The 27,788-nt window shown below is 48.2% G+C and overlaps 1 protein-coding gene across 3 annotated transcripts in view; it reads right to left on the bottom strand.

Moving 5' to 3' along the window:
* AARS1 (alanyl-tRNA synthetase 1) overlaps nucleotides 1-27,788 on the bottom strand; it is a 90,939-nt gene that overhangs the window by 38,533 nt on the left and 24,618 nt on the right. For all 3 annotated transcript variants that reach the window (XM_068108747.2, XM_068108746.2, XM_068108748.2), the window contains exons 5-7: nucleotides 27,384-27,575; nucleotides 15,034-15,178; nucleotides 54-199 (exon numbers count right to left, since the gene is read on the bottom strand). In XM_068108747.2, coding sequence (XP_067964848.2) covers nucleotides 54-199; nucleotides 15,034-15,178; nucleotides 27,384-27,575 — 483 coding nt within the window. The remainder of the gene's footprint in view (nucleotides 1-53; nucleotides 200-15,033; nucleotides 15,179-27,383; nucleotides 27,576-27,788) is intronic.

Raw genomic sequence — 27,788 nt, forward strand, 5'->3', positions numbered from 1 at the left:
AACAGCTCTTCTGCAATAATTCCTGACACACTCGAATCTGAGCATGTACACACCCCCTGCCGACATTGTCTGGCCGCCCACCATCCGAAAGCGCTACAGTGAGCGTACGAGCATGGTCGGCCAACACGCGGTACGCCATGTCCAAACCATCCGTGTCTTCCGCTCCGACCTTGCCCTTGTATGGCCTCACGCCCGTCCCCTGCAAACACCACCAAACTTAGGTGTGAAAGGTCATCTATGTATTAGGTATGCAAATAGGGCGATTTTTATAAAGGGTGGACCCCGCCCCTTCTTTCCCTCATACATAATAAATAGATGACACGATAACTGGAACAACACTTTTGGAATCCTTCCACCACATTTCTCCCACAACTGATCTGGTAATGCTTCAGTGCTACTCTCACACTTGTTTGACGATGTGACATGAAATACCCATGTTACATTGAAACCGAAGTTCAATTTCAAAACGCAAATATGAAGAAAAAAAATCGACGCTTTATTTCTTAACTGAAAATTATTCCTGTTTTTAAAGGAAGTCTTCAGAGATGACAAAAAAACAAGACCGAGAGTCTAACAGCGGCTTAGTTGGGCTTGTTTGATACTTCAGATGAAGAGGATAGGAAGACCTGGGTGGGGATACCAGTTAGCAAATAATGTAAGTATTAAATTATTTTGAAGTATGTACTCTATCTAAGTCTCTAAGCTGTCTGTCACCATGGAGATGAAGAGATTGCATTGGGACACTGGTTTATTCTGGATGTTTCGAGTCAAGGATGAACCAACCATACACCACTTCAATCCAGTAGCTTTGCAGTCACGACAAAGGGATTGCAGTGTTATGATTATATTTAGTATATCTTAGCTCACCTGGAACTCAGTTCAGGGGAGCTTATGCGATGGCGCGTCGTCAGTCTATCCGTAAACACTTGAAACTTCTTCTCCGAAACCGCTGATGGGATTGCGACCAAATTTGGCACAAGTTATATTTGTTGTGTTGTGAATAAAGTTTGCTCATGGCATAAAAAAATTGTGGTCTTAGGGGGTCTACCAGGGATCAAAGTGGATCCAGGTTTGACCCCAAAAATAGGAATTTGCTTTTTCCTCTAATACTACACACACTATTTCGATGAAACTTGACCACAACCTTCATCACCGTGAGGTACCAACGTTTGCTCACGGCATTAAAAAAAGTCTGCCCCTTTTGGGATATACGGGGGGGTTGCCCCCCAAAATAGGTATTTGCTTTCTTCACAGAAACTACACATGCAATTCTGATGAAACTTGACCACAACCTTAAATCACCGGTGTTGTACCAAAGTCTGTTCCTGGCATTAAAAAAAAAATGGGGCCTAAGGTGGTCTATGGGGGGTGGGGGGGCTTGCCCCCCAAAATAGGTATTTGCTTTTTTTTCTCAGAACCTGCACACACAATTTCGATGAAACTTCACCACAACCTTCATCATCCGTGATGTACCAATGTTTGTTCAAGGCATTGGAAAAATTGGGGTCTGTGGAGGTACAGGGAGGGTGGTGCGGGCAGGAGGGCTGCCCCACAAAATACGTATTTTTTTGTTTGTTTGTTTGAAGAGTGATGATTATGTTAGTGAAGGAGCTGTGGCTCCCACGTCGATCGAAAGAATGGACGCGACAAAAAGCTTGAATTCATCTGAGCTGCTTTATTAGAATCAAACACTCAGGCACTCTGGGAAAAACGTTTTACGGTCGGCAATATATATCTATTCCGCCAGGGGGTTTGCCCAGGCCTGGCGCCAGGGGGCGTGGCCCCGCGGGCCGGCTGCGGCCTGGCAAGCCGAGGGCGAGCCTGCCCGGGCGTCCCGACCGAGGCCTGGCAAGTCGAGCGCGGGCCTGCCCGGGCGTCCTGGACGAGCCCGGCCTGGTGATCGCTCCGCGTCCTTGATAGGTGCAAGGCGATTGTGTAACCCCAGCGGCAGCCGCTACACACGTCCCCCCAGAATCGACTTGCACCGACAGGGTCAACTTGAGGGGGGTCCTGATGACCCGGCCGAAGCGACCCCTGGTGGGTCGTGGGAGGGGGTCCGGTGAGGTGGTGGGCGGTCGAGTGGGGGGCACCGTGGACGGGGGGCGGCCTCGCCGCGGCGGGAGGGCCACCCGTGGTGGGTGGTCGACGTCCACGTGCGCCGGCTTGAGGCGGTCCACTGCAATCCGGTCCGACCTGCCGCCGATGTCGATGACGAACGACTTGTCGTCCCGTCGCAGCACCCGGAAGGGCCCGTCGTACGGCGGCTGGAGTGGCCGCCGATGTGCGTCGTGACGCACAAAAACATACTCCGCGGTGCGGAGTGCTGGGGGGACGTAGGACTGGGGGTCACCGTGGTGGGATGTCGGCACGGGGGCAAACCGTCGGGCGGCCTCCTGGAGGTCCGAGCGCTGGCGAGCTGCGGACCAGGGGCTGGTAGCGTCGGGCACGAATTCGCCCGGGACGCGTAGCACCTGGCCATAGACCAGCTCGGCGGTGGATGCCTGGAGGTCCTCCTTGGGGGCCGTGCGAAGGCCCAAAAGGACCCACGGCAGCCGGTCGGCCCAACCGCCGTCTTGAAGGCCGGCCATGAGCGCGGCCTTCATGGAGCGGTGGAATCGCTCGCACAACCCGTTTGCTTGGGGGTGGTAGGCCGTAGTACGGTGGAGCTTGACCCCCAGGTTGCGGGCGACCGCGCCCCACAGCTCGGAGGTGAACTGTGGTCCGCGGTCTGACGAGATGTCCGCCGGTGCGCCGAAGCGGGCGACCCAGGTGGCGATGAAGGCCTGCGCCACGTCGGCGGTGGTGGTGGAGACGAGGGGAACGGCCTCCGGCCACCTGGTGGTCCTGTCCACCATGGTGAGCAGGTGTGTGAACCCTCGTGATGGGGGAAGGGGGCCCACCAGATCCACGTTGACGTGGTCGAAACGTCGTTCGGGCACGGTGAAAGGTGCCAGCGGGGCCTGGGTGTGTCGGTGGACCTTGGCCCGTTGGCAGGCGGTGCAGGCGCTGGTCCAATCGCGGACGTCCCGACGAAGGCCGTGCCAGACGAAACGCGCCGACACCAGCTTCTGGGAAGCTTTCCGGCCCGGGTGGGAAAGGCCGTGGAGGGAGGCGAAGATGCGGCGTTGCCAGGTGACGGGCACGATGGGGCGAGGCCGGCCTTGGGAGACGTCGCAGAGCAGGACAGTGTCCGCGCAGGGGATGTCGGCCAGGCGGAGGCCCGTGTCCGCCGCCCGGAGGGCTTGCACCGTGGTGTCGGTGGTTTGGTCCGCCGCCATGAGCGCAAAATCCACGCCCAGGTGGACCGCGTTCGCGCTGGCCCGGGAAAGACAGTCGGCCACGGCGTTGTTTTTGCCGGCGACGTGCCGGATGTCCGTGGTAAACTCCGACACGGCGGAGAGGTGGCGCTGTTGGCGGGCCGACCATGGCTCCGTGACCTTGGCCATGGCGTAAACCAACGGCTTGTGGTCGACGAACGCCGTGAAAGGTCGGCCCTCCAGGAGGTGGCGGAAATGGCGGACGGCCAGGTGTAGACCGAGGAGCTCCCGGTCAAACGTGCTGTATTTGAGCTCGTTCGGCCGGAGCTGCCGGCTGAAAAAAGCGAGTGGCTGCCAAACCCCGTTCACCCATTGCTCATGTACGGCGCCCACCGCGTAGTCGGAGGCATCCGTGGTGAGGGCGATGGGAGCGTTGAGCACCGGGTGAGCGAGCAGTGTTGCGTCGGCGAGGGCCCGCTTTGAGCTTTGGAAGGCCGCATCCATTGCTGCGGACCAGGCGATGTCGTGCTTGGCCGGCTTGCCCCGGAGGGCTTCGTAGAGGGGCCGCATGAGTTGAGCAGCGCGGGGCACGAAGCGGTGATAAAAATTCACCATTCCCAGGAATTCCTGCAGGGCCTTTATGGTGCGGGGACGCGGGAAAGTGGTGATGGCCTCGACCTTGGTTGGCAGCGGCACAGCCCCGTTCTTGGTGATGTGGTGGCCCAAAAAATCAACGGCCGTCGTGCCGAAGTGGCATTTGGCCGGGTTGACGATGAGGCCGTGCTCGCTGAGGCGCCCGAACAGTGTTCGGAGGTGGAGGAGGTGCTCGGCCCGGGACGTGCTGGCGACGAGGATGTCGTCCAGGTAAACGAAAAGGAACGGCAGGTCACGCAGCACGCCGTCCATCAAGCGCTGGAACGCCTGAGCCGCGTTCTTGAGACCAAACGGCATCCGCAAGAACTCGAATAAGCCGAACGGCGTGATGACTGCCGTTTTAGGGACGTCGGCCGCCCTGACAGGTACCTGGTGATATCCCCGTATGAGATCAATTTTTGAAAAAATGACCCGTCCCGCCAGACGGGCGGAGAAGTCTTGGATATGCGGGATCGGGTACCTGTCGGGTGTTGTAGCGTCATTAAGACGGCGGTAGTCGCCACACGGGCGCCATCCACCCCCCGGCTTTGGCACGATGTGCAGTGGCGAGGCCCACGCGCTATCGGAGCGCCGCACGATGCCGAGGTGCTCCAACGCGTCGAATTCGGCCTTCGCAACGGCAAGCTTGGCTGGGTCGAGGCGGCGGGCCCTGGCGTAGACCGGCGGGCCCGTGGTTGGTATGTGGTGCTCGATCCCATGCCGTACTGCGACGGCCGAAAACGTCGGCCGCGTGAGGGCCGGGAACTCCGCGAGCAGGCGAGCAAACTCGTTCGCCGCCGGGACGGTGCATGCCAGCTCGGTCGGCGCGGAGCTGCTCAATGTGCATACCAGGGAGCTGAAGGTTTCAGCGTTGATTAAACGACGCCGTTGGACGTCCACCAGCAGTCCGTGTGCGCAGAGGAAGTCGGCGCCTAGCAGAGCCATGGGCACGTTGGCGGTTACAAACGTCCAAGCGAAGCGTTGGCCGCCGAAGCAGAGGGTGACGTTGCGCGGGCCGAAGGTGCGGATAGTCGATCCGTTGGCCGCAACCAAGGAGGGGCCGCAAACCGCGGATTGCCTGTCCTGGTCAGAGGCGGGCATGACGCTCACTTGGGCGCCGGTGTCGCACAGGAAGCGCCGTCCGGACGCTTTATCCGTGATGAACAGTAAGTTGCCCGTGTGACTGTGGCCGGCGTTCATGGCAGGTAATGAACGCCGGCCTGGCCGTTTCCCGACCCGCCGAAGGTGCACGGGGGTCGGCATGTCCGGGCCTTCTGTCCGAACCTGGCATGATAGGAACACCACGCTTGGTCGGGTGGAGGCTTCGGACGTCGTGCTGAACGTGGTCGGCTCGGTATAGCGGCCGCCAATTGCGTCGGCAGTTCGGCCGTCGAACGCGCCGGGTGCTCGGGCGCCATGGATGGTGCATCAGGCGGCGGCGGGTCCCATGTCGCCGCTGCGATGCGCTGTCCCGCGGCGGAGATTTTGTCGGCTTCTCTGGCAAGGGCCCGGGGATCTGTGATCGTCGTGCTTGCCAGGGCGAGGCGTACCGGGTTAGGCAGCTGACGGAGGAACAGCTCCCGGAACAGGAATGCCGGAGAGTGCTCGCCGAGCAGCGAAAGCATGTAGTCCATTCGCTCGGAAGGGCGCGTGTCGCCGAGCTCCGGCAAATCGAGCAGGCGCCGTGCGCGTTCCGCCGCTGGGAGGGCGAAAGCATCGAGGAGAAGCTTCTTAATCGCGCCGTATTTGTCCGCGGCTGGCGGTCTCTCGAGGAGGCTCAGGGCGCGGGCTGCGGTGGCTGAACCGAGCGCAGCGACCACGTGGTGGAAGCGGGTGTCGTCCGCCGTGATGCCTCGCAGGGCGAACAGGGACTCCGCTTGTGCGAACCAAACCGCCGCGTGAGCCTCCCAGAAGGTAGGCAGTTTAAGGGCGACTGCCATGTCCATGTCGATAGGTCACCAATGAAGGAGCTGTGGCTCCCACGTCGATCGAAAGAATGGACGCGACAAAAAGCTTGAATTCATCTGAGCTGCTTTATTAGAATCAAACACTCAGGCACTCTGGGAAAAACGTTTTACGGTCGGCAATATATATCTATTCCGCCAGGGGGTTTGCCCAGGCCTGGCGCCAGGGGGCGTGGCCCCGCGGGCCGGCTGCGGCCTGGCAAGCCGAGGGCGAGCCTGCCCGGGCGTCCCGACCGAGGCCTGGCAAGTCGAGCGCGGGCCTGCCCGGGCGTCCTGGACGAGCCCGGCCTGGTGATCGCTCCGCGTCCTTGATAGGTGCAAGGCGATTGTGTAACCCCAGCGGCAGCCGCTACATTAGTATGATTCTGCATGCTGCCCTGTCTTCGAGCAACCATTGAAATTGGTTTTAAATACCTTTAGTTAGTGCAGTATACTGTTTATTCTACCAGGTCAGTGCCAGGGGTATTGCCCTATGTTTATTATTCACGATATTATTATTATTATTATGAAAACGATACTACTATATTAAGAAACCTGGACTAATTTGTCCGAAGCGGCCTGAAGACAAGGCATGAAGCCCATGGCCTAAACGTACTGTTTCATTGGAAAACCCGTAACGCCTATCCTTTCGATATTTGATGGTCATTTTAACAATCGGTTTGTTTGTGTTTTACACTGAATGAAAAACGTGAAGGTAGAGCATGTCGATTGTGATACATGCCAGGTTCAACAATATGTCCAGCCTGATCGGCATAGGAATCAAAATGGCCGTGTGTGGAACCAGACATCATACCGCCGTAATGACATCACATCACCCCTGTCATGTGACCAGATCCTCAGTTCTGATTGGTGTACGTTACATACATATACAATTATACATACATACATACTGACAGACAAACACTGTTCTAGACGGCTTTGCCCTATGGGCTACGCCGTAAAAACTTGAAATATGCTCAAAGTAGAGCAACAGGTGCAAAATATGTTTGACAATCCATATTGTAACCTACCTCGCAGCTAGGACTCCACTCTACAAACAGAAAAATTTAATAAAATAAAATCGAGTCTTGGCATAACAAACAGTTACGCTCTCGGGAGAAGTTGGTTGTTGTATTGGAAATACGTCATAAAAGGATGACCAATGAAAGTTAAGGATATCAAGTATTTAAACATGCCACGATAAATCAAACATACGATAAAACGTAGGGCGTAGGTCAGCGAGCTCAAACTAATAACTTGTATTTGTTTGTATTTTGGACCAAGAGTCAGTTCGGATCTCAGCCTGCAGGGGTGCATCCTCTAAGAGCTGCCGCTGTGGTGATGCAATGGCCCCTGTTGGTTAGTCCTGGAATCGAGCCAGGCTGGTGGCGATAACTCACCAACTCTTCATCAAAACACATGGTGGGATCATTATCATCCACCAACTAATGCCAGTACTTTTAATATCCAGTTTAAGGTGGCACACTTTGCGATGCAACGGTCTGCCTTTGAATCACCAATCTAACAGTTTATCATTGGGCCAAGAATTAAACCCAAACTTCTGATGTACCAAACTCTTACATAGCGTCGGTGCTGCCAAAGCAGTTTCTTGACAAGGATTATGCGGGATGTTTTGCCACGGCCTTCCTTGAAGTAGTTCGTAATTTGTTCAGGGTGTTGAGGATAGCTCTTTGCAAAGGACAATGTAGGATATTTAACCCAACCAACGAATGCATGCAGATTGCAGACGGGCCACCAAGTTTTATATCTATCTGAGGGACACGTGGCACATTGATGAAACGTGGGTAAAGCAAAACACCAGGATGACAATTTATAACTGGGCCGAGATTCAAACCCAGGCTAGGCAGCTTCGAGGCGAGTGTGTGCACCTTTACGCCATCCTGCTGGCCAAAAACCCAGACAGGACAGCTCAAATCCAAGAGCGTCACCTTGAACCCCCGTGTCGGACTTCCCAATAACAAGTGCATTATGATTAGATTGGCAAGATAATGTGAACAAGGAAAAAAAGCATCCTGCAGAAAACCATGATCACGATGTTATTGGGAAGACCCGTCAGGGTTAGACCTTTAAGACTCCTAAGACCCCATATAACCCGAGACCCTATAAGATCCATCAGACCCAATAAGATCCATAAGACCCTTTAAGACCCCAAAGACCTTTTATAACCCAAAGACTCATAAGACCCATGAGATCCATTCAATCGTTGAAAAGTCCCACATGACAAGGGGGAAAGTCCCACTTGGCAAGGACGAAAGTCCCACGTGGCAAAGAGGAAAGTCCCACGTGACAAGGAGGAAAGTCCCACGTGACAAGGAGGAAAGTCCCACGTGACAAGGAGGAAAGTCCCACGTGACAAGGAGGAAAGTCCCACGTGGAAAGATGAAAAGTCCCACGTGGAAAGATGAAAAGTCCCACGTGGAAAGATGAAAAGTCCCACGTGGAAAGGAGAAAAGTCCCACGTGGCAAGAAGAAAACACGTGGCAAGAAGAAAACACGTGGCAAAGAGAAAGGTCCCACATGGCAAAGAGAAAAGTACCACGTGGCAAAAAGAAAAGGCCCACGTGGCAAAGAGAAAAGTCCCACGTGGCAAAGAGAAAAGTCCCACGTGGCAAAGAGAAAAGTCCCACGTGGCAAAGAGAAAAGTCCCACGTGGCAAAGAGAAAAGTCCCACGTGGCAAAGAGAAAAGTCCCACGTGGCAAAGAGAAAAGTCCCACGTGGCAAAGAGAAAAGTCCCACGTGGCAAAGAGAAAAGTCCCACGTGGCAAAGAGAAAAGTCCCACGTGGCAAAGAGAAAAGTCCCACGTGGCAAAGAGAAAAGTCCCACGTGGCAAAGAGAAAAGTCCCACGTGGCAAGGAGGAAAGTTCCACGTGGCAAGGAGGAAAGTCCCACGTGGCAAGGAGGAAAGTCCCACGTGGCAAGGAGAAAAGTCCCACGTGGCAAGGAGAAAAGTCCCACCTGGCAAGGAGGAAAGTCCCACCAGGCAAGGACGAAAGTCCCACCAGGCAAGGAGGAAAGTCCCACCTGCCAAGGAGGAAAGTCCCACCAGGCAAGGAGGAAAGTCCCACCTGCCAAGGAGGAAAGTCCCACCTGCCAAGGAGGAAATTCCCACCTGCCAAGGAGGAAAGTCCCACCTGCCAAGGAGGAAAGTCCCACCTGCCAAGGAGGAAAGTCCCACCTGGCAAGGAGGAAAGTCCCACCTGGCAAGGAGGAAAGTCCCACCTGGCAAGGAGGAAAGTCCCACCTGGCAAGGAGGAAAGTCCCACCTGGCAAGGAGGAAAGTCCCACGTGGCAAGGAGAAAAGTCCCACGTGGCAAGGAGAAAAGTCCCACCTGCCAAGGAGAAAAGTCCCACGTGGCAAAGAGGAAAGTCCCACCTGCCAAGGAGGAAAGTCCCACCTGCCAAAGAGGAAAGTCCCACCTGCCAAGGAGGAAAGTCCCACCTGCCAAGGAGGAAAGTCCCACCTGCCAAAGAGGAAAGTCCCACCTGCCAAGGAAGAAAGTCCCACCTGGCAAGGAGGAAAGTCCCACGTGGCAAGGAGAAAAGTCCCATGTGGCAAGGAAAAAGTCCCACGTGGCAAGGAAAAAGTCCCACATGGCGAGGAAAAGTCCCACGTGGCAAGCAGAAAAGTCCCACGTGGAAAGGAGAAAAGTCCCACGTGGAAAGGTGAAAAGTCCCACGTGGAAAGGTGAAAAGGCCCACGTGGAAAGGTGAAAAATCCCACGTGGAAAGGTGAAAAGTCCCACGTGGAAAGGAGAAAAGCCCCACGTGGAAAGGAGAAAAGTCCCACGTGGAAAGGAGAAAAGTCCCACGTGGAAAACAGAAAAGTCCCACGTGGAAAGGAGAAAAGTCCCACGTGGAAAGGAGAAAAGCCCCACGTGGCAAGAAGAAAACATGTGGCAAAGAGAAAAGTCCCACGTGGCAAAGAGAAAAGTCCCACGTGGCAAAGAGAAAAGTCCCACGTGGCAAAGAAAAAGGTCCCGCGTGGCAAAGAGAAAAGTCCCATGTGGAAAGGAGAAAATTCTAACGTGGAAAGGAGAAAATTCCAACGTGGAAAGGAGAAAAGTCCCACGTGGCAAGAAGAAAACACGTGGCAAAGAGAAAAGTCCCACGTGGCAAGGAGAAAAGTCCCACGTGGTAAGGAGAAAAGTTTAACGTGGCAAGGAGGAAAGTCCCACATGGCAAGGAGAAAAGTCCCACGTGTAAAGGAGAAAAGTCCCATGTGCAAAGGAGAAAAGTCCCATGTGGAAAAGAGAAAAGTCCCACGTGGCAAAGAGAAAAGTCCCACGTGGCAAGGAGAAAAGTCCCACGTGGCAAGGAGAAAAGCCCCACGTGGAAAGGAGAAAAGTCCCACGTGGAAAGGAGAAAAGTCCCACGTGGAAAGGAGAAAAGTCCCACGTGGAAAGGAGAAAAGTCCCACGTGGAAAGGAGAAAAGTCCCACGTGGAAAGGAGAGAAGTCCCACATGGAAAGGAAAAAACTCCCACGTGGAAAGGAGAAAAGTCCCACGTGGAAAGGAGAAAGGTCCCACGTGGCAAAGAGAAAAGCCCCACGTGGCAAAGAGAAAAGTACCACGTGGCAAAGAGAAAAGTCCCACGTGGAAAGGAGAAAAGTCCCACGTGGAAAGGAGAAAAGTCCCACGTGGAAAGGAGAAAAGTCCCACGTGGCAAGGAGAAAAGCCCCACGTGGAAAGGAGAAAAGTCCCACGTGGAAAGGAGAAAACACGTGGCAAGAAGAAAACACGTTGCAAAGAGAAAGGTCCCACATGGCAAAGAGAAAAGTACCACGTGGCAAAAAGAAAAGTCCTACGTGGCAAAGAGAAAAGTCCCACGTGGCAAAGAGAAAAGTCCCACGTGGCAAAGAGAAAAGTCCCACGTGGCAAAGAGAAAAGTCCCACGTGGCAAAGAGAAAAGTCCCACGTGGCAAAGAGAAAAGTCCCACGTGGCAAAGAGAAAAGTCCCACGTGGCAAAGAGAAAAGTCCCACGTGGCAAAGAGAAAAGTCTCACGTGGCAAGGAGAAAAGTCCCACGTGGCAAGGAGAAAAGCCCCACGTGGAAAGGAGAAACGTCCCACGTGGAAAGGAGAAAAGTGCCACGTGGAAAGTAGAAAAGTCCCACGTGGAAAGGAGAAAAGTCCCACATGGAAAGGAAAAAACTCCCACGTGGAAAGGAGAAAAGTCCCACGTGGAAAGGAGAAAGGTCCCACGTGGAAAGGAGAAAAGTCCCATGTGGCGAGAAGAAAACACGTGGCAAAGAGAAAGGTCTGACGTGGCAAAGAAAAACGTCCAACGTGGCAAGGAGAAAAGTCCCACGTGGAAAGGAGAAAGTCCCACGTGGAAAGGAGAAAGTCCCACGTGGAAAGGAGAAAAGTCCCACATGGAAAGGAGAAAAGTCCCACGTGGAAAGGAGAAAAGTCCCATGTGGAAAGGAGAAAAGTCCCACGTGGAAAGATGAAAAGTCCCACGTGGAAAGGAGAAAAGTCCCACGTGGAAAGGAGAAAAGTCCCACGTGGAAAGGAGAAAAGTCCCACGTGGAAAGGAGAAAAGTCCCACGTGGCAAGAAGAAAACACGTGGCAAAGAGAAAGGTCCCACGTGGCAAAGAGAAAAGTCCCACGTGGCAAAGAGAAAAGTCCCACGTGGCAAAGAGAAAAGTCCCACGTGGCAAAGAGAAAAGTCCCACGTGGCAAAAAGAAAAGTCCCACGTGGCAAACAGAAAGGTCCCACGTGGCAAAGAGAAAGGTCCCACGTGGCAAAGAGAAAGGTCCCACGTGGCAAAGAGAAAGGTGCCACATGGCAAAGAGAAAGGTCCCACATGGCAAAGAGAAAGGTCCCACGTGGCAAAACCCACCGTACCCAGTTGAACCCAGATAGCTGCTCCTGGACTCTGTGTCCTCTCCTGACAAGGTGGAGAAGTTTCTGTCAAACCTCGACTCTGATTCTGCAACTGGACTAGACGGCATCAGCCAACGGGTCCTAAAATCCTGCTCTGCCGCTCTTTCACACCCTCTCTCTGTTCTCTTCACCCTCTCTTTTGCTCAAGGTCATCTGCCATCAGCTTGGAAATCAGCCAACATTACCGCTTAACCCTTTGAGTACGGGATTTTTTTTTGGATAAAAATACCCCCAGTACGGGATTAATTTGGCATTACAGGAATGCAACCACGTACTGACGATCTATTTATAGGTATAGTCGATGACGTGTAGTAACGTCATCCATACACAAAACTTTTTCACGGGCTGGGGCACTGGACGTCATCCGTACTCAAAGGGTTAACACGAAAAAAAAATAAGCTCCTTGCAACGACAGACCAATCAGCCTGCTCCCAATTATCAGCAAAGTCATGGAATCCATCATTGCTTCGGATATCAAATCCTTCCTCTTCTCCAATGGCTTGATCTTGGATCATCAATTTGGATTCAGACCAGGTCATTCTACTTTGGACACGCTGCTTCTGCTGTCTCAACAATGGATGGAGGTCCTCAATGCCAAACAGGAACTCAGAGCTGTCTCCCTTGACATATCACGTGCCTTTGATACGGTCTGGCACCCCGCTCTGCTTACCAAACTCTCCTCCTATGGTATCTATGGAAATCTCCACACATGGCTTGCGGACTTCCTCTCTGGTCATAGTCAACGTGTGGCCCTGAATGGATTTCTCTCATCTCCCCTTCCTGTTCAGACTGGAGTTCCCCAAGGCAGTGTTCAGGTACCTGTGCTTTTTCTGGTCTTCATCAATGATTTCTCCGACTCTCTGGAAAACCCTCTCTATCTCGTTGCTGATGACTCCACTCTCTGCCGCTCCATAACCCATCCCTCAGATCGGCAGTCTGCAGCCTCCTCACTCAATGCAGACCTTGACAAAATCACAGACTGGTCAAACAAGTGGAACATGTCTTTCAATCCTGACAAATCTCACACTCTTACTATGTCTCTTCGAAAAGACCGACTGGACAACCCTCCCATCTACTTTCTCAACAATCCTCTCCAAGAAGTTCTGTCACTCAAGCTCTTGGGTCTCAATATCTGCCATGATCACTCCTGGGAAAACCACATTTCCAAGCTGGCCTCCAAAGCCAGTCGCTGACTGGGCCATCCTCCGTCGTGCGAAGTCCTTCCTTGGCACACCCGAGCTCCTCACCACATAAAAGACTTTCATCCGCAGCTCAATGGAATACTGTTCTCCCCTCTGGGCTGGTGCTCCTGCCTCACACCGAGCTCGGCTTCACGCTGTTGAAACCAAAGCTTTCAGAATCATTGGAATCTCCCACGATAAAGCTAACTCTGAGGGCCTTTCACTCACTCACCGCAGGCAGGTTGGTAGACTTTCTGTCTTCTACCGACTCCTCTCCGGCCTTGCTCCCCCAGCTCTGTCTGTGCTCTGTCCCCCAAATATTCCTGCAGGTCGCACAAGATCTGCCAGCATCCTTATTCTGGTGAAACTGCCAAAATCAAGACTCTCTGCTCACCTTCACTCTTTCATTCCTCTTTTCTCCCGCCTCTGGAACAAACTCCCTCACTCTCTTCAATCCCACTCCTCCCTCCAGGTCTTTAAAACAGCTGTTCACCACCATCTCTTATCTTCCCCCATACAAAACCGTAATCTTTTCTACCCCCGTTAATTTCACCCCAGATCCACCTTTTTGAAATACCGACTTCTTTCCTTGAAGTCCTTGCAGTGTCCATGTGTTTAATACCTCTCCCACACTCCCCCTTCCCCATGCCTCCTCCCCCCAAGCCCTCTCCCTCCCACAGATCTCCCGATGTCCCTGTTCTCTACTGTTGTACTTGTGCTTCCTTCTCTCTCCCTATCTTGTCTCCCGCTCCCTTTATTATATGTTTTTCCGTTTGTTTTTTTGTGATTAATGTTCGCTCTTACACGAGCCTGGATCTTGTATGCAACAAAAAAAAAAAGAAAAAAAAAAAAGACAAAGGTCCCATGTGGCAAAGAGAAAGGTCCAAAGTGGCAAAGAGAAAAGTCCCATGTGGCAAGGATAGCTAGGATAGCAAGGATATTAAATAATCGGTCTATCGTGCCGAAGCCTTTGTAGCTATGTGAAAGGTAATAGTAAATGATCCCGATCCCATTCCTTAACGGGCGTAGTTAATGTAATGTCTTCGACACCTACAAAAAAGAACAAATTGATTTCTTCCAAATGCCACACCACAGGGTTAGAAGAGCACCGAGCAACATCGGACCTGCTAGTACATGTATAACATCTGGTCAAAATTAGTCAAAGGTCAAGGTCAATGTCATCCAAAACATGTAAAACACCTGTTAGGCCACAATTAGAAAATGCATCAACCAAGTTTGTTCTGCACAACATTCCATCATGGAAAACAATGGTAGGTTAAATTTGCCAAATTACCAAATTGCTGTTTCCACGACAACTATCGTTTATTTGGAATTCGCAAGTATCGTGCTATGCACGACATATACATTTTAAATCACAAACGATAGTTGTTCTTCTGAGCAAAGTAAACATGTATCACATGTCACAGTCCACATCATCACTTTACATTGAATTGCTGTTTCTACTAATACTCCCTCCCTCCAACCCTTCCTGCATTGAGAAGCTTTTGTGATATATAGCATGGCTGAAAGTGGTTAGAATGTATCATGACTCAAACTGTTTCATTTCTGCCACTTTATAAATGCAGGACCAACCCCCGGCTACACAAGATCCTTGTTATCAGCACTCACCCACGTGGTTGATAAGGAAATGTGGTCGACTCATTTTCCTGCCAGGTTTGCCTTTTGTCTTTTGGCAAAAGGTGTTGTTGAGAACCGATAAACCTTGATGTCACTCGGTCTCCTCACCTTCACAGCCAAACCCCTAATCTCCATTCTCGTTAACACTCCTTCCTCCCTCCACCCAACTCCAACCAGATGAGATTAATATTTTTGAGTCTGGAAGGTTAAATGCAACTATAAAATTGATTATAAATAAAAACAACTCTCCTGCATTTTAACAATTTCTTAGCACGTCTGGAAGGAGCAGGAATGAGCCATAGATGAGCCTGGACAATTTTCAAGCGGCGATAAAGACCGCCTTGATTTCTTTCTCGAGCATTCGCGTAGCAATCGGCGGTAGCAGCAACTACCCCATTACAAAATCCAAAACATTCCAAAAGCAATGCAAACAGGAACTAATCATGTGATTCACATGTGTTGACACATCACCTTGTGAATGGCTTCAAAATATGGCAGGAATAGATCGGTGTCGTAGTTGGACATTTTGCCCTGTAGGATGGAGACGAGACGCTCCAGACCCATGCCGGTGTCGATGCTCTTTTTCGCCAAAGGGAGCAGTTTCCCATCAGACTCCCTGCCACAATATAAGTAACACACCGGTTTTAGAGAATAAGACTTAAACAATACTCAGACACGCCATTTTGGATTTCAAAATCAATTTTAGCAACAGCTCACAAAACAGTACATCACACATTCTTTTGGAATTAATCTGTCTGTTAATCCCTGGTGTTGGGCTAGCGGCTAAGGTGCCGGCTTAGGATCCTAGGATCCTGGGTTCGAATCCCGGTCGATCGCTGAATTAACGCCAGGGGGGTTGACTCAGCCTGTCATCCTTCCGAGGTCGGCTAATTGAGTACCAGTTCACTGGTAATTCCCTGTTTGTCGTTAAAGGCGGCAAAAAGGGTTGGCGTCAGGAAGGGCATCCGGCCGTAAAACATTGCTTCAAAAAGGGGACCAAAAAACACAACAACAACCACGGTTCCCGAAAAAGGCCAACCCCCGCTTGCGGGGAAAAATGGCCTCTAAAGGGGGGTTTTTTTTTTTTTTTAAATACATTCTTTTGGAAGCCTGGTGTTGGCTTAGCGGTTAGGGTGCCGGCTTGGGATCCTAGGATCTTGGGTTCGAATCCCGGTCGATCGCTGAATTAACGCCAGGTGGGTTGACTCAGCCTGTCATCCTTCCGAGGTCGGCAAATTGAGTACCAGCTTGCTGGGATGAATGATCACGGTGCGTACCCCGATTTAGAATAGGTACACCGTATCCCTGCGCATCGAAGAGCGTGACCAAGGGTTGGCGTCAGGAAGGGCATCCGGCCATAAAAACATTGCCTCAAAACAGGGAACCATGATTGTCATGGGGCCCGCAAGGCTAACCCCCGCTCTAGTGGGGAAAATGGCCTTAAAACGATCATTCATTCATTATATACATTATTTTGGAAATATTTTGACAAATGCTCAGTTCACGTTTGCAGCATCTGAGGAAGACATTATATGTCAGCATGCGTTCTAGAAAGGCCAATTTCAGAATGTTTTTAACGTTGATGGTAATTATTTAATAAATGAGGCAAAACGAAAACAAACTTGGAATGCTTATTAAACCGACCAGGGCCGTCTCTCTGGACATATCTCGAGCTTTTGATACAGTCTGCCATCCTGTCTTGCCCTACAAACTGTCTGCCTATGGCATCCAAAGCAAACATGGCTTACTGACTTCTTCTACTATCGTAGCCATGTGGCCCTCAATGGAATCCTTTCATCTCCTCACCCTGTCAAGCCTGGAGTGTCACCAGGCAGTGTTCTGAGCCTAATCCTATTCCTGATCTTCATCAATGATCTCTCTCTGGAAATTCAACTCTCCATCCTGTGCCATGACATCCTTCATCCTTCAGGCAGACAGGCTGCAGCCTCTTCCCTCTCTTCAGATCTTGACAAAACTCACAAAATGATCAAACACTTAGAATATGTCTTTTAACCTTGAAGAAAATCCCACACTATCTCTCTCTCCCGGAAAGGACGGTACAGCAAACCATCCTATCTACTTTCTTAACAATCATCTCAAAGAAGTTCAGTCATTCAAACTATTGGGTCTCACTCTCAGCCATGATCTTTCTTGGGCAAACCCACAAGGCAAGCTCGGTCTCCAAAGCCAGCCGCCAACTGGGCATCCATCGGCATGCAAAGTCCTTCCTTGGCACACCTAAACTCCTATCCACCTACAAGGCCTTCATCCACAGCTTGGTCAAGTACTGCTCTCACCTCAGGGCTGGCGCCCCACCTCACATCTTGCTCAGCTTGACGCCGTGGAAATCCAGGCCTTCAATATTACTTGAATCTCCCGCAATGAAGCTGAGTCTATGGGCCTGTCCCTTTGCCATCACAGACAGATCAGTGGATTATCTTCTTCCACATCTTTTGTGGTCTTGCACCCTCTTCTCATTCATGCTTTGTCCCCCCAGGTTTCTGCAGGGTTCACACAGTCCACCATCAACCTGCTTCTGGTGAAACTACCTAAAATCATGATCACTGCACACCTCCACTCATTTGTTCCTCTTTTTTTTTTTCTCACGTGTGGAACCAACTTCCACCTTTTCTTCATTCTCTTTCTTCCCTTCAGGTCTTCAGCACAGTTGTTCACCACCATCTCAGATGATCCCCAATCCAGAACCGATTGTCCCCAATTGCCCATCCCCTGCATTCTCCCCTAACCCTCAACCTAACCCCTGCATCTCTTGTTGTCCATCTCTGGCTTTTTTGTCCCTTGGCCCTGCTGTTGGGCAGGGTTGTTGATTGGTAGATACAAAGTGTTGTGATTTATGGGAGCGAGACATGGGTCATGAACGGAGAGCAGCAACGAAGGCTGGAAAGGGTGGAAATGCGAATGGTTCAGTGGATGTGCGGAGTATCGTTGAGAGAGAGGAAGACAAATGATGAATTGCGAAAGATGATGGGAATAGAGCCTGTGATTGATGCTGTGAAGAGAAACAGGTTGAGATGGTTTGGTCATGTGTTGAGGAAGGATGAAAGTGACTGGTTCAGAAGAGTGATGGAAATGAATGTAGAAGGAAGTAGAGGACGGGGAAGACCGAGAAAGACTTGGCTAAAGATGGTGGAAGAAGAAATGCGGGCAAGGGGGTTAACAAGGAGAGATGCAGAAAATAGGGCAAAATGGAGAAGATTGTCATGGGGACCGCAAGGCTAACCCCCGCTCTCGCAGGGAAAATGGCCTTAAAATGCATGTTGTGTTGTTGTTGTTTGTTGGCCCTGCTGTTGGGATTTGCTCCTTCTCTTTCTGCTGTTGCGTCCTGATCCATTCTGTGTTCTAGCTCTACCATGAGAAAAATATCAGCAGAAAAATATTTTTGTTGTGTACAATTCATTCTTACAACAAACTTATGGTTGATTGTCCGTGTAATATCCCTTTAAATGTTGAGCATCAAGCAAGGAAGAAGCACGTACCATTTTAAAAGTATTGGGTATGATCGGACAGATTCAAACTAGGCCTGTGAATATCCATGTATTTTGCTATACATGGACATAGTCCATTCGTGATCATTCTTGAAGGTGTATGAAAAAAAACAAAAATAAAATAACATGGTGGTGATAAAAAAAAATTTTGCAGGTCCCGCCTCTTCAACCCACCCTGCACCTGAGGGAACTGATCTGATAGGCTGGTGCCATAAGCAACAACAACAACAACAACATGCATTTTAAGGCCATGTTCCCTGCTAGAGCGGGGGTTAGCCTTGCGGTCCCCATGACAATCTTCTCCATTTTGCCCTATTTTCTGCATCTCTCCTTGTTAACCCCCTTGCCCGCATTTCTTCTTCCACCATCTTTAGCCAAGTCTTTCTCGGTCTTCCCCGTCCTCTACTTCCTTCTACATTAACTTCCATCACTCTTCTCAACCAGTCACTTTCATCCTTCCTCAAGACATGACCAAACCATCTCAACCTGTTCCTCTTCACAGCATCAATCACAGGCAATATTCCCATCATCTTTCGCAATTCATCATTTGTCTTCCTCTCTCTCAACGATACTCCGCACATCCATCGAACCATTCGCATTTCCACCCTTTCCAGCCTTCGTTGCTGCTCTACGTTCATTACCCATGTCTCGCTCCCATAAATCATAACACTTCTCACACATGCAGCATACACCTTTCCCTTCAGCTTCAGCGACACTCTCCTCCTCATCAGCACGCCACTCAGTTCCCGAAACTTCTTCCATGCACATCTCACTCGAGCAACCGTTGCCGAGTCTGACCCACCTTCTCCATTCAGCATGTCTCCGAGGTAGCAAAATGTTTTCACACCTTCCAGCTTCACGCCGTCTCCAAGATCCAACTCAACATTTCCTCCATCTGCAGCTCCCTCTGTGCACACCTTACATTTGAATGTAGCTGCCACACTGGTTAATGACCCTCTCAGACCACTACATTTTTGATGAACCCACTCAGCACACATTGTACATTGAATGGAGTTCACTCCGACACCCTTCCTGCACACAGCACACGGCCACTTCCCAGTTCTTTCCACCTCACCACATGCTTTACCACTTGCCATCACCTTTGTCTTTCCAATATTCACCTTCAGACCTTTTGTCTCCATACATTCCTTCCACTTGTTCATCTTTTCCTTCAGTCCATCCATACTTTCCGCAATCAACACCAGATCATCTGCATACAACAACTCCCACGGTAAACCCTCCTTTACGGTCTGAGCCAGCACCTCCATCACAGCTACAAATAGTAGTGGACTTAGTACCGACCCCTGATGCACTCCCACCTTCACCTCAAACTCACCACTGTTCCCGTCCTTCGTCCTTACAGCTGTGCGTGCTCTTTTGTACATTGCCATCACTACTCTGATCAACCATTCCTCCACTCCTCCACTCCTAACTTCCTCAATGCCCATGTCAATACTTTGCGTGGAACCCTATCGAATGCTTTCTCCAGATCAACAAACCCAAAAAACAACTTCTTCCTCTTATCCATGTACTTCTCCTGCAACTGCCTCACAATGAAAAGCGCATCTGTCGTTCCTCTTCCTGGCATAAATCCAAACTGCATTTCGTCGATCTTCACTTTCTTCCTTATCCTCCTCTCCAACACCCTTTCCAATACCTTCATTCCATGCTCCAATAACTTTATCGCTCGGTACGAGCCACACTCCAGAGGGTCACCTTTCCCCTTGTATAGAGGGACGAGGGTACTCAGTTCCCAATCCACTGGAATGCGGCCTTCTTTCACCACCAGATTACAGATCTCTGTCATTCTCTTCACACCCCAACTTCCTGCTGCCTTCAACATATCTCCCACAACTCCCGTCGGCCCTCCCGCTTTTCCACTCTTCATTGCTTTTATCGCTTCCTCAACTTCCTTCTCAGTTATCTTCTCTGCCGGTCCTAAAACTGGGTTACTCTCGATGTTGCCATCCCATTCATTCTCTGTATTCAACAGCATTTCCATATATCTTTTCCATCTTCCTTTAATTCCATCTGGGTCGACAACGATTTGTCCCACTTCATCCTTCAAGCAACTCACCCCCATCACATCACACTTCTCTTTCGCTATGTGCTTTGCAATCCTGAATACTGCTTTCTGACCCTCTTCCGAATCCAAGCGTTCTCCGAACATTTTCCTACATGCCTCCTGCGCCTTTGCTACCTCTTTCTTTGCAGCCTTCCTGGCTGCCTTATAACTTTCATGCTCTGCTGTTTCTGTTCCCGTACCCTTCGCCTTCTGCCACTCTTTGAACTTCTTCCTCTTCTCGTCAATCCTCTTTCCAACCTCAACATCCCACCACCATGTTTCCGAGTGCCTCGGTGGTCCTTTTGTCCATCCACATACCTCACCAACGGCTCCCAACAGACTAGCTTTCATTGACATCCAACCACTTTCAAGCTCAACCACATCATCCTCTACCCTACTCAGCATCTCTTTTAATGCCTCCCTTACTGTCACCTCTTTCAACCTCCACACCTTCATTCTCGGTTGGTACTTCACCCGCCGAGCTCTCCTCGCACCTTTCACCCTTATGTCGCAGACAACCAAGTGGTGCTGTGAAACAGCCTCCTCCCCCGGGATCACCTTTGTGTCCCGGAGGTGCCCCCTATCTCGCCGACGCACCATCAGGTAGTCAACGGTTGTCGTCGACCCACCTGACGTGTATGTAACAAGCTTATTGTCCTCTTTCTGGAACTGAGTATTACAAATCAACAAATCAGCTCCATCAGCAAACTCCAAAATCCTTTCACCTTCTCCATTTCTCACACCATATCCGTAACCCCCATGAACTCCCTCAAAACCATCCATACTCCTTCCCACATGTCCATTCAGGTCTCCTCCCACCACAACAACTTCCTCATCTTTCCCGTTTTACATCAGCTTCTCTATCGCACACCAGAACTTGTCCTTCTCTTCATCGCTTCGACCAACCTGCGGAGCATATCCCGAGATGACGTTCACCAAGAGCTTTCCAATCATCATTTTCACCATCATCAACCTATCACTCACTCTAGTCACACTCACCACACTGTCTACAAACTCCTCAGAAAACAGGACACCAACACCATTCACGCCCTCCGGGCACCCTTGCCACACAAACTTGTATTTCTGTCCCTGCCTACCCTTCACCATTCTCACACCACTTCCCTTCCATCTCGTCTCTTGCACACAACATATGTCCACTCTTCTTCTGACCAATACTTCCACCACTTCTCCTGATCTCCCTGTCATTGTCCCCACATTCCATGTCCCAAACCTCAGAAACCGATCTCCACTTCGGGCTGCACCCTGCCCATATGTACTTGCGATTGTCATGGTTCTCTTTTTGAGGCAATGTTTTTATGGCCGGATGCCCTTCCTGACGCCAACCCTCTTAGTCGTCTCTTACGACACGCAGGGATACGGTGTACCTATTCTGACCAGGGTACACACTGGGAAACGTTTAAAACATGTAAATTCTGGGGGGGCCATAAGCTGGTCTGGGGGGGCTGGTGCCATAAGCCCCGCCCAAAATGTACATATGGATGGAGACTGGATTGAGAGGCCTACTCCTTCTATAGTATCACTAGATTAGCAGTTCAGAACGTGTACACATTTACAGATTTTTGTGAACGTTTATAATTTTTCTGTGTACGTGTACATGGTCACAGCCTTAGTTCGAACCGCCGACCTCCCAGACTCAGAACAGCCGATCGAACCATTATGCCAATGGCTGGGATGCGAGTAAACATAGCCCTGTCTTCCATTTCATTTTATATTATTCCTTATGAGCTCAAAGTTTAACTTGTCCAAGACATTCACAATATGAAGACCCCTCCGTAGCAAAGTTAACGATTCTACCTGCCATCGTTGTCCAGTTATTCTGCCGAAAAACAGGCAAGCAAACAGACGGGATCATCACAATACTCACGTGTCAGGTCTGCAGCCATGGCACAAAGAACGAGGCTCTGGGAACGACGTAATGAGGAGTAGTACAGTTCCAATTTGCAATGCTCTTAAGGTGAGAATGAATTATGAACTTATTTAAGAATAAAAGCAAGGATAATGCCATTCTTAACGTGCTGATACGTCACCTTATTTGGTCAAAACTCGTGCGTAATCGACTCAAGCTCAGATAACTTGAAATACTTCAGCATTACTTATTGGAGGAAAACATTGTCGTCATCATTGGTGAGTTGCAGACGAATCCATATAATAATAGCGTAAGGACTCGACTTTGTTATCCCTTTTACGCCGCACCCAGTGACCCGATGCCCACGGCACTAATGGATTGACGATCTACGAACCGCGCTCCTTGTTTATGACGTACAGCCATACTCGAAAAATCTGAATTATCCGACGTTGGGGCTCAAAAGCATCCGATTAACTGCCGATACGACGCCATCTTACGACGCCATCGTATTGGCGTCTGCTGGGTGAAGGCGAAGCAAGCCGTCCGCTGATTGGACAGGCGAAGGCGAAAGCAAGCCGTCCACTGAGTGGACAATCCAGAGCATGCATTTGTGCCGGTGTCGGCGACCGTTGTTCATATACGCACTCTTCATTCTCATCTTTCTTCCTAACTCTTACTCGGACAAGCAAATCCCCTATGCCATCCATAATGGTACACTCTATCCATACACCACATCATCCCTTCCGTGGATGTTCCACGGGTTTCGGCTAGTGTTACAATAACTGGCAACTTAATGTAAAAACCTATACTCAGATCGATCACACATCTCACCTGTTCGAATATCTTATAAAGTAAAAACATATCGATTAAATGCAAATTTGTGGAAAATATTGTCAACGTTGAAAAGCGAGCCGGCCTGAACACAACACCAGATTAAGGACTTCTCCAAATGAAATGGTTCAGCAGATGACAATCAACTTGTCCAATTAATGAAACAAATAAGGCCATACAATTTAAAACTGTTTTTACCTCCGCCACCAAAGGTGGATGGAGATTATGTTTTCACCCCTGTCTGTCTGTCTGTTTGTTTGTCTGTTTGTTTGTCTGTTTGTTTGTCTGTTTGTTTGTTACTTGCAAAATCGAAGATTTGTCAAGTATATTGGTCGGTTGAGTTTGTTATTCTGTCTGTCTGTTTGGCAATAGCCTACAGGTCACAATTCCAAAGCAATTGGCATGAAACTTCACCAAGTTGTAGTGGTCGTCACAATTGAGAAGCCTGCTGATTTTGAGGTCAAAGGTCATTTGGAGGTCTAATTTCTAAAATTCCCTTTTTTCATCCGATTGAATTGAAAATTGAACAATATTTGCATATTGGGTCACTGAATTGGAGTCATATATTTTTAGGTCCAAAGGTCAAAGGTCAACTCAAGGTCAAACTTCTAAAATCATCAATTTTCATCTGAAAAATCATCAATTTACATCCGATTGACTTGAGAGTTGAACAGCATTTGCATATTGTCATTAAATTGGGAAACCAACTATTTTTGAAGTCAAAAGGTCAAAGATCAACTCAAGGTCAACTTCCAAAATCATCAATTTAAATCTGATTGACTTGAAAATTAAATAGTAATTACACAGTGCCTCACTGAATTGGAAATCCAACTATTTTTTAAGATCAAAAGGTCAAAGGTCAACTCAAGATCAAACTTCTAATATCAATTTTCATCTGAAAAATCAAATTTTTAAATCCGATTGACCCAAGCTTTGATCAAGATCGTCAAATTTAAATCTTAATGAAATGGACAATGTGATGTATTCCTGGCAACTTTCTGGAGAGGGGGGGAGGGGGTTAAGCGGGGGTGGATTTTGCAAGTATCATGCTCTGCATGACGTCTTCTTGTTTGTTTGTCTGTTTGTTACTTGCGAAAATCAAAGATTTTTCAAGTATATTGGTTTGGTGCGTTATTCTGTCTGTTTGTCGGTATGTCAGTCACCTCCAGGTCACAATTTTCAACCGATCTTCACGAAACTTCACCAAATGGTAGAGGTGGTCAGAAGCAAGAAGCCTATTGTTTTTGGGGCCAAAAGTGTCAGGTCAACATAGGTCAACATAGGCCAAAGGTCACCATCTTTGTCGGATTTCTAAAATCCGCAAATTTCATCCAATTAACTTGGAATTTGAATAGGATTTGCAGATCTGGTCACTGAATTCAACCCCCAACTATTTTTGAGGTCAACATGGGCCAAAAGGTCAACATAGGCCAGATTTCCAAAATCCTCAATTTTCATCCAATTGACTTGGAATTTTAAGAGGATTTTCATATCTGGACACTGAATTCAACCACAAAGTATTTTTGAGATCAACATAGGCCATATTTCTAAAATTCTCAATTTTCATCTGATTGACTTGGAATTTTAAGAGGATTTGCATACCAGGTCATTGAATTCAACCACCAATTATTTTTGAGGTTATCATTGGCCAACAACTTATTTTAGGGATTTCACAAGTATCGTGCTATGCACGGCACATTTATTGTTTGTTTGTCTGTTTGTCTTTCTGCTTGTCTGTTCGTTTGTCTGTTTGTCAACAATATATTTCAAAAAGTTGTGGATGGATTCAGACGAAATTTGGCAGAAAGGTAGTGTATGCAACAAGGACGAAATGATTAGATTTTGGTGAAGATCCGGTTTCGGATCCGGTTAGTAGAATTTTTAAAGTGATTGTTCACCATTGGGCGATAGGGCCAAAACAATAAAGAGCAGGATATCTCAAAAGGTTGTGGACGGATTTAGACGGAACTTGATGGAGAGGTTTGGGTGTGTGACACGGATGAATTGGTTCAATTTTGGTGAAGATCTAGTTTCGGATCCAGCAAGTATAATATTTTAAGTGATTCTTCACCATTGAGTGATAGGGCTAAAACCGATAGATAGCACTATATCTCAAAATGTTATGGACAGATTTGTACGAAACTTGGTGGAGATGTCGGGTGTGTGACAAGAACTAATCGATTCGATTTTGGTGAAGATCTGAATATGGATTCGGATAAGAGAATTATTTTATTTTTAAGTGATTCTTCACCATTGAGAGATCGGGCGAAAAGCGATATATAACATAATATTTTGTAAAAGTTGTGGACGAGTTATGACTAAACTTGGTGGACGAGTTTGTTAAGTGACAAGAACAAGCCGATTCAATTTTGGTTCAGGTCGGAATCCAGATTTGGCCTGTCAGTGGGATACAAAACATAAAATGATCAGCCTGGCAGATGTATGCGCTCTACCGAGTGACCGAATGACGTCATATGGCAAATTATTCAAATAACCCTTGTTTTACACGGTTACCTTTGATTAGTTCACATAATACATGGGGGTGGTGGATGGGAAAAATATGATGCCAAAGGTAATTGTAGAATAAATAAATAAATAAACAAGAAGACGTCATGCGGAGCACGATACTTGCAAAATACGCCCCCCCCCCCCCTCCCCAAGAAAAAAATTCCATTGATAGAGCAAATTGTCCATTTCATCAAGATTAAAATTGACAATCTTGATCAAAGCTCGGGTCAATAGGAAGAAAATTGACGATTTTTCAGATGAAAATGATGATTTGGGAAGGTTGACCTCGAGTTGACCTTTTGACCTCAAAAATAGTTGGTTTCCCTATTTAGTGAATCAATGTGCAAATGCTGTTCAATTTTCAAGTCAATCGGATGAAAATTGACGGGTTTTTTTCAGATAAAAAGTGATGATTTTGGAAGTTTGACCTCGAGTTGACCTTTGACCTTTTGACCTCCAAAATAGTTGGTTTCCCTATTTAGTGAATCAATGTGCAAATGCTGTTCAATTTTCAAGTCAATCGGATGAAAATTGACGGTTTCTTTTCAGATAAAAAGTGATTTTGGAAGTTTGACCTTGAGTTGATCTTTGACCTTTTGACCTAAAAAAAATAGTATGTTTCCTAATTTAGTGACTCGATATGCAAATGCTGCTCAATTTTCAAGTCAATCGGTTGAGAATTGACGGCTTTTTAGATGAAAATTGATGATTTTTAAAATTTGACCTTAAGTTGACCTTTGACCCTTTGACCTCAAATAGTTCATTTCCTAATTTATTGACTTGATATACAAATGCTATTCAATTTTCAAGTCAACCGGATTTAAAATGGCGATTTTAGAAATTTGACCTCCAGATGACCTTTGACCTTTGACCTCAAAATCAATAGCCTTCTTAATTGGGACGGCTTATACAACTTGGTGAAGTTTCGTGATGATCGGTTTAGAATTGTGACCTGTAGGCCGGTGACAAACAAACAAACAAGAAAACGTCATGCGTAGCATGATACTTGCAAAATACGCCCTCCCCCAAAAGTTTACCATTGATACAGCAAATTTTCCATTTCATGAAGTTTAAAATTTACAATCTTTATCAAAGCTCGGGTCAACAGGATGAAAAGTGACGATTTTTCAGATGAAAAATGATGATTTTGGAAGGTTGACCTTTGACCTTTTGACCTCAAAAAGTTAGTTTCCCTATTTAGTGACTCAATGTGCAAATGCTGTTCAATTTTCAAGTCAATTCGATGAAAATAGAGGATTTTAGAAATTTGGCCTATGTTGACCTTTTGGCCTATGTTGACCTCAAGAATACTTGGTGGTTGAATTCAGTGACCACATATGCAAGTCCTCTCCAAATTTCAAGTCAATTGGATGAAAATTGAGGATTTTAGAAATTTGGCCTATGTTGACCATTTGGCCTATGTTGACTTCAAAAATTCTTGGTGGTTGAATTCAATGACCAGATATGCAAGTGGTCTTCAAATTTCAAGTCAATCGGATGAAAATGGAGGATTTTAGAAATTTAGCAAAGTTGGTGACCTTTGGCCTATGTTGACCTTTTGACCTATTGACCCCAAAAACAATAGGCTTCTGGCATTTGACCAACTCTACCACTTGGTGAAGTTTGGTGAAGATCGGTTGAAAATTGTGACCTGTAGGCCGGTGACAAACTAACAGAGTCACAAACACAACCGACCAATATACTTGAAAAATCTTCGATTTTGCAAGTAATAAAACACTTGGGTTCCTGGTCCTCTTAGTTTAAATTGCAATCAATGCACATGCATTTGTAATTAACTTGAAATACTTCAGCATTTTAACAATCAGAAATTTGATGACGGAAGCAAGGTATTTTTTAGCATGTTAGTGCAAAGTAACATTTATGGAGGTTGTCAAAGTGAAATAAATATTCAATGCAAGGCAGCAGTAAAAGATTAACAAAATACCGATTACGTAACTCACTTTATTGATTCTAAACTATAAAGGTTGGTGAGAACATGTAATTTGGGAATATTAAACGTGGCCATGTCCCCGTGCCCAAGTACCGATTAAACTGGATGAACACCAGGTTCCAGATCTCCAGCACGTTGGGGTCGTCTTCGTTAACCAGATGTGCAGCATTGCGTCCGCCAATACGATCAAAGTGCATCTCGGTGCATGGTCCACAAGGTCCGGTGTCACCCATTTCCCAAAAATTGTCTTTCATGCTTCCAGGCAGCACATGATCTTCTGGAAAGCTAAAGAGGAATACAGTAGTTATCAATCACAATAGCCATCAATTACAAGTAACATCAAATTGTCGATTTAGCAATGGCTTGGCTTTCATTGACATTTGCCAGCCAAACAGACAAGCACATGAACACTACCAGAACGGAACTCGGTGGAGCTCATACCTCCACCAGGCCGAACAGTTTACGTTTTGTATCCCACTGATAGGCCGGATCTGGATC

This window comes from Myxine glutinosa, chromosome 2 (genome assembly GCF_964187855.1).
Source record: "Myxine glutinosa chromosome 2, kmMyxGlut1.1, whole genome shotgun sequence".
Lineage (NCBI taxonomy): Eukaryota > Metazoa > Chordata > Myxini > Myxiniformes > Myxinidae > Myxine > Myxine glutinosa.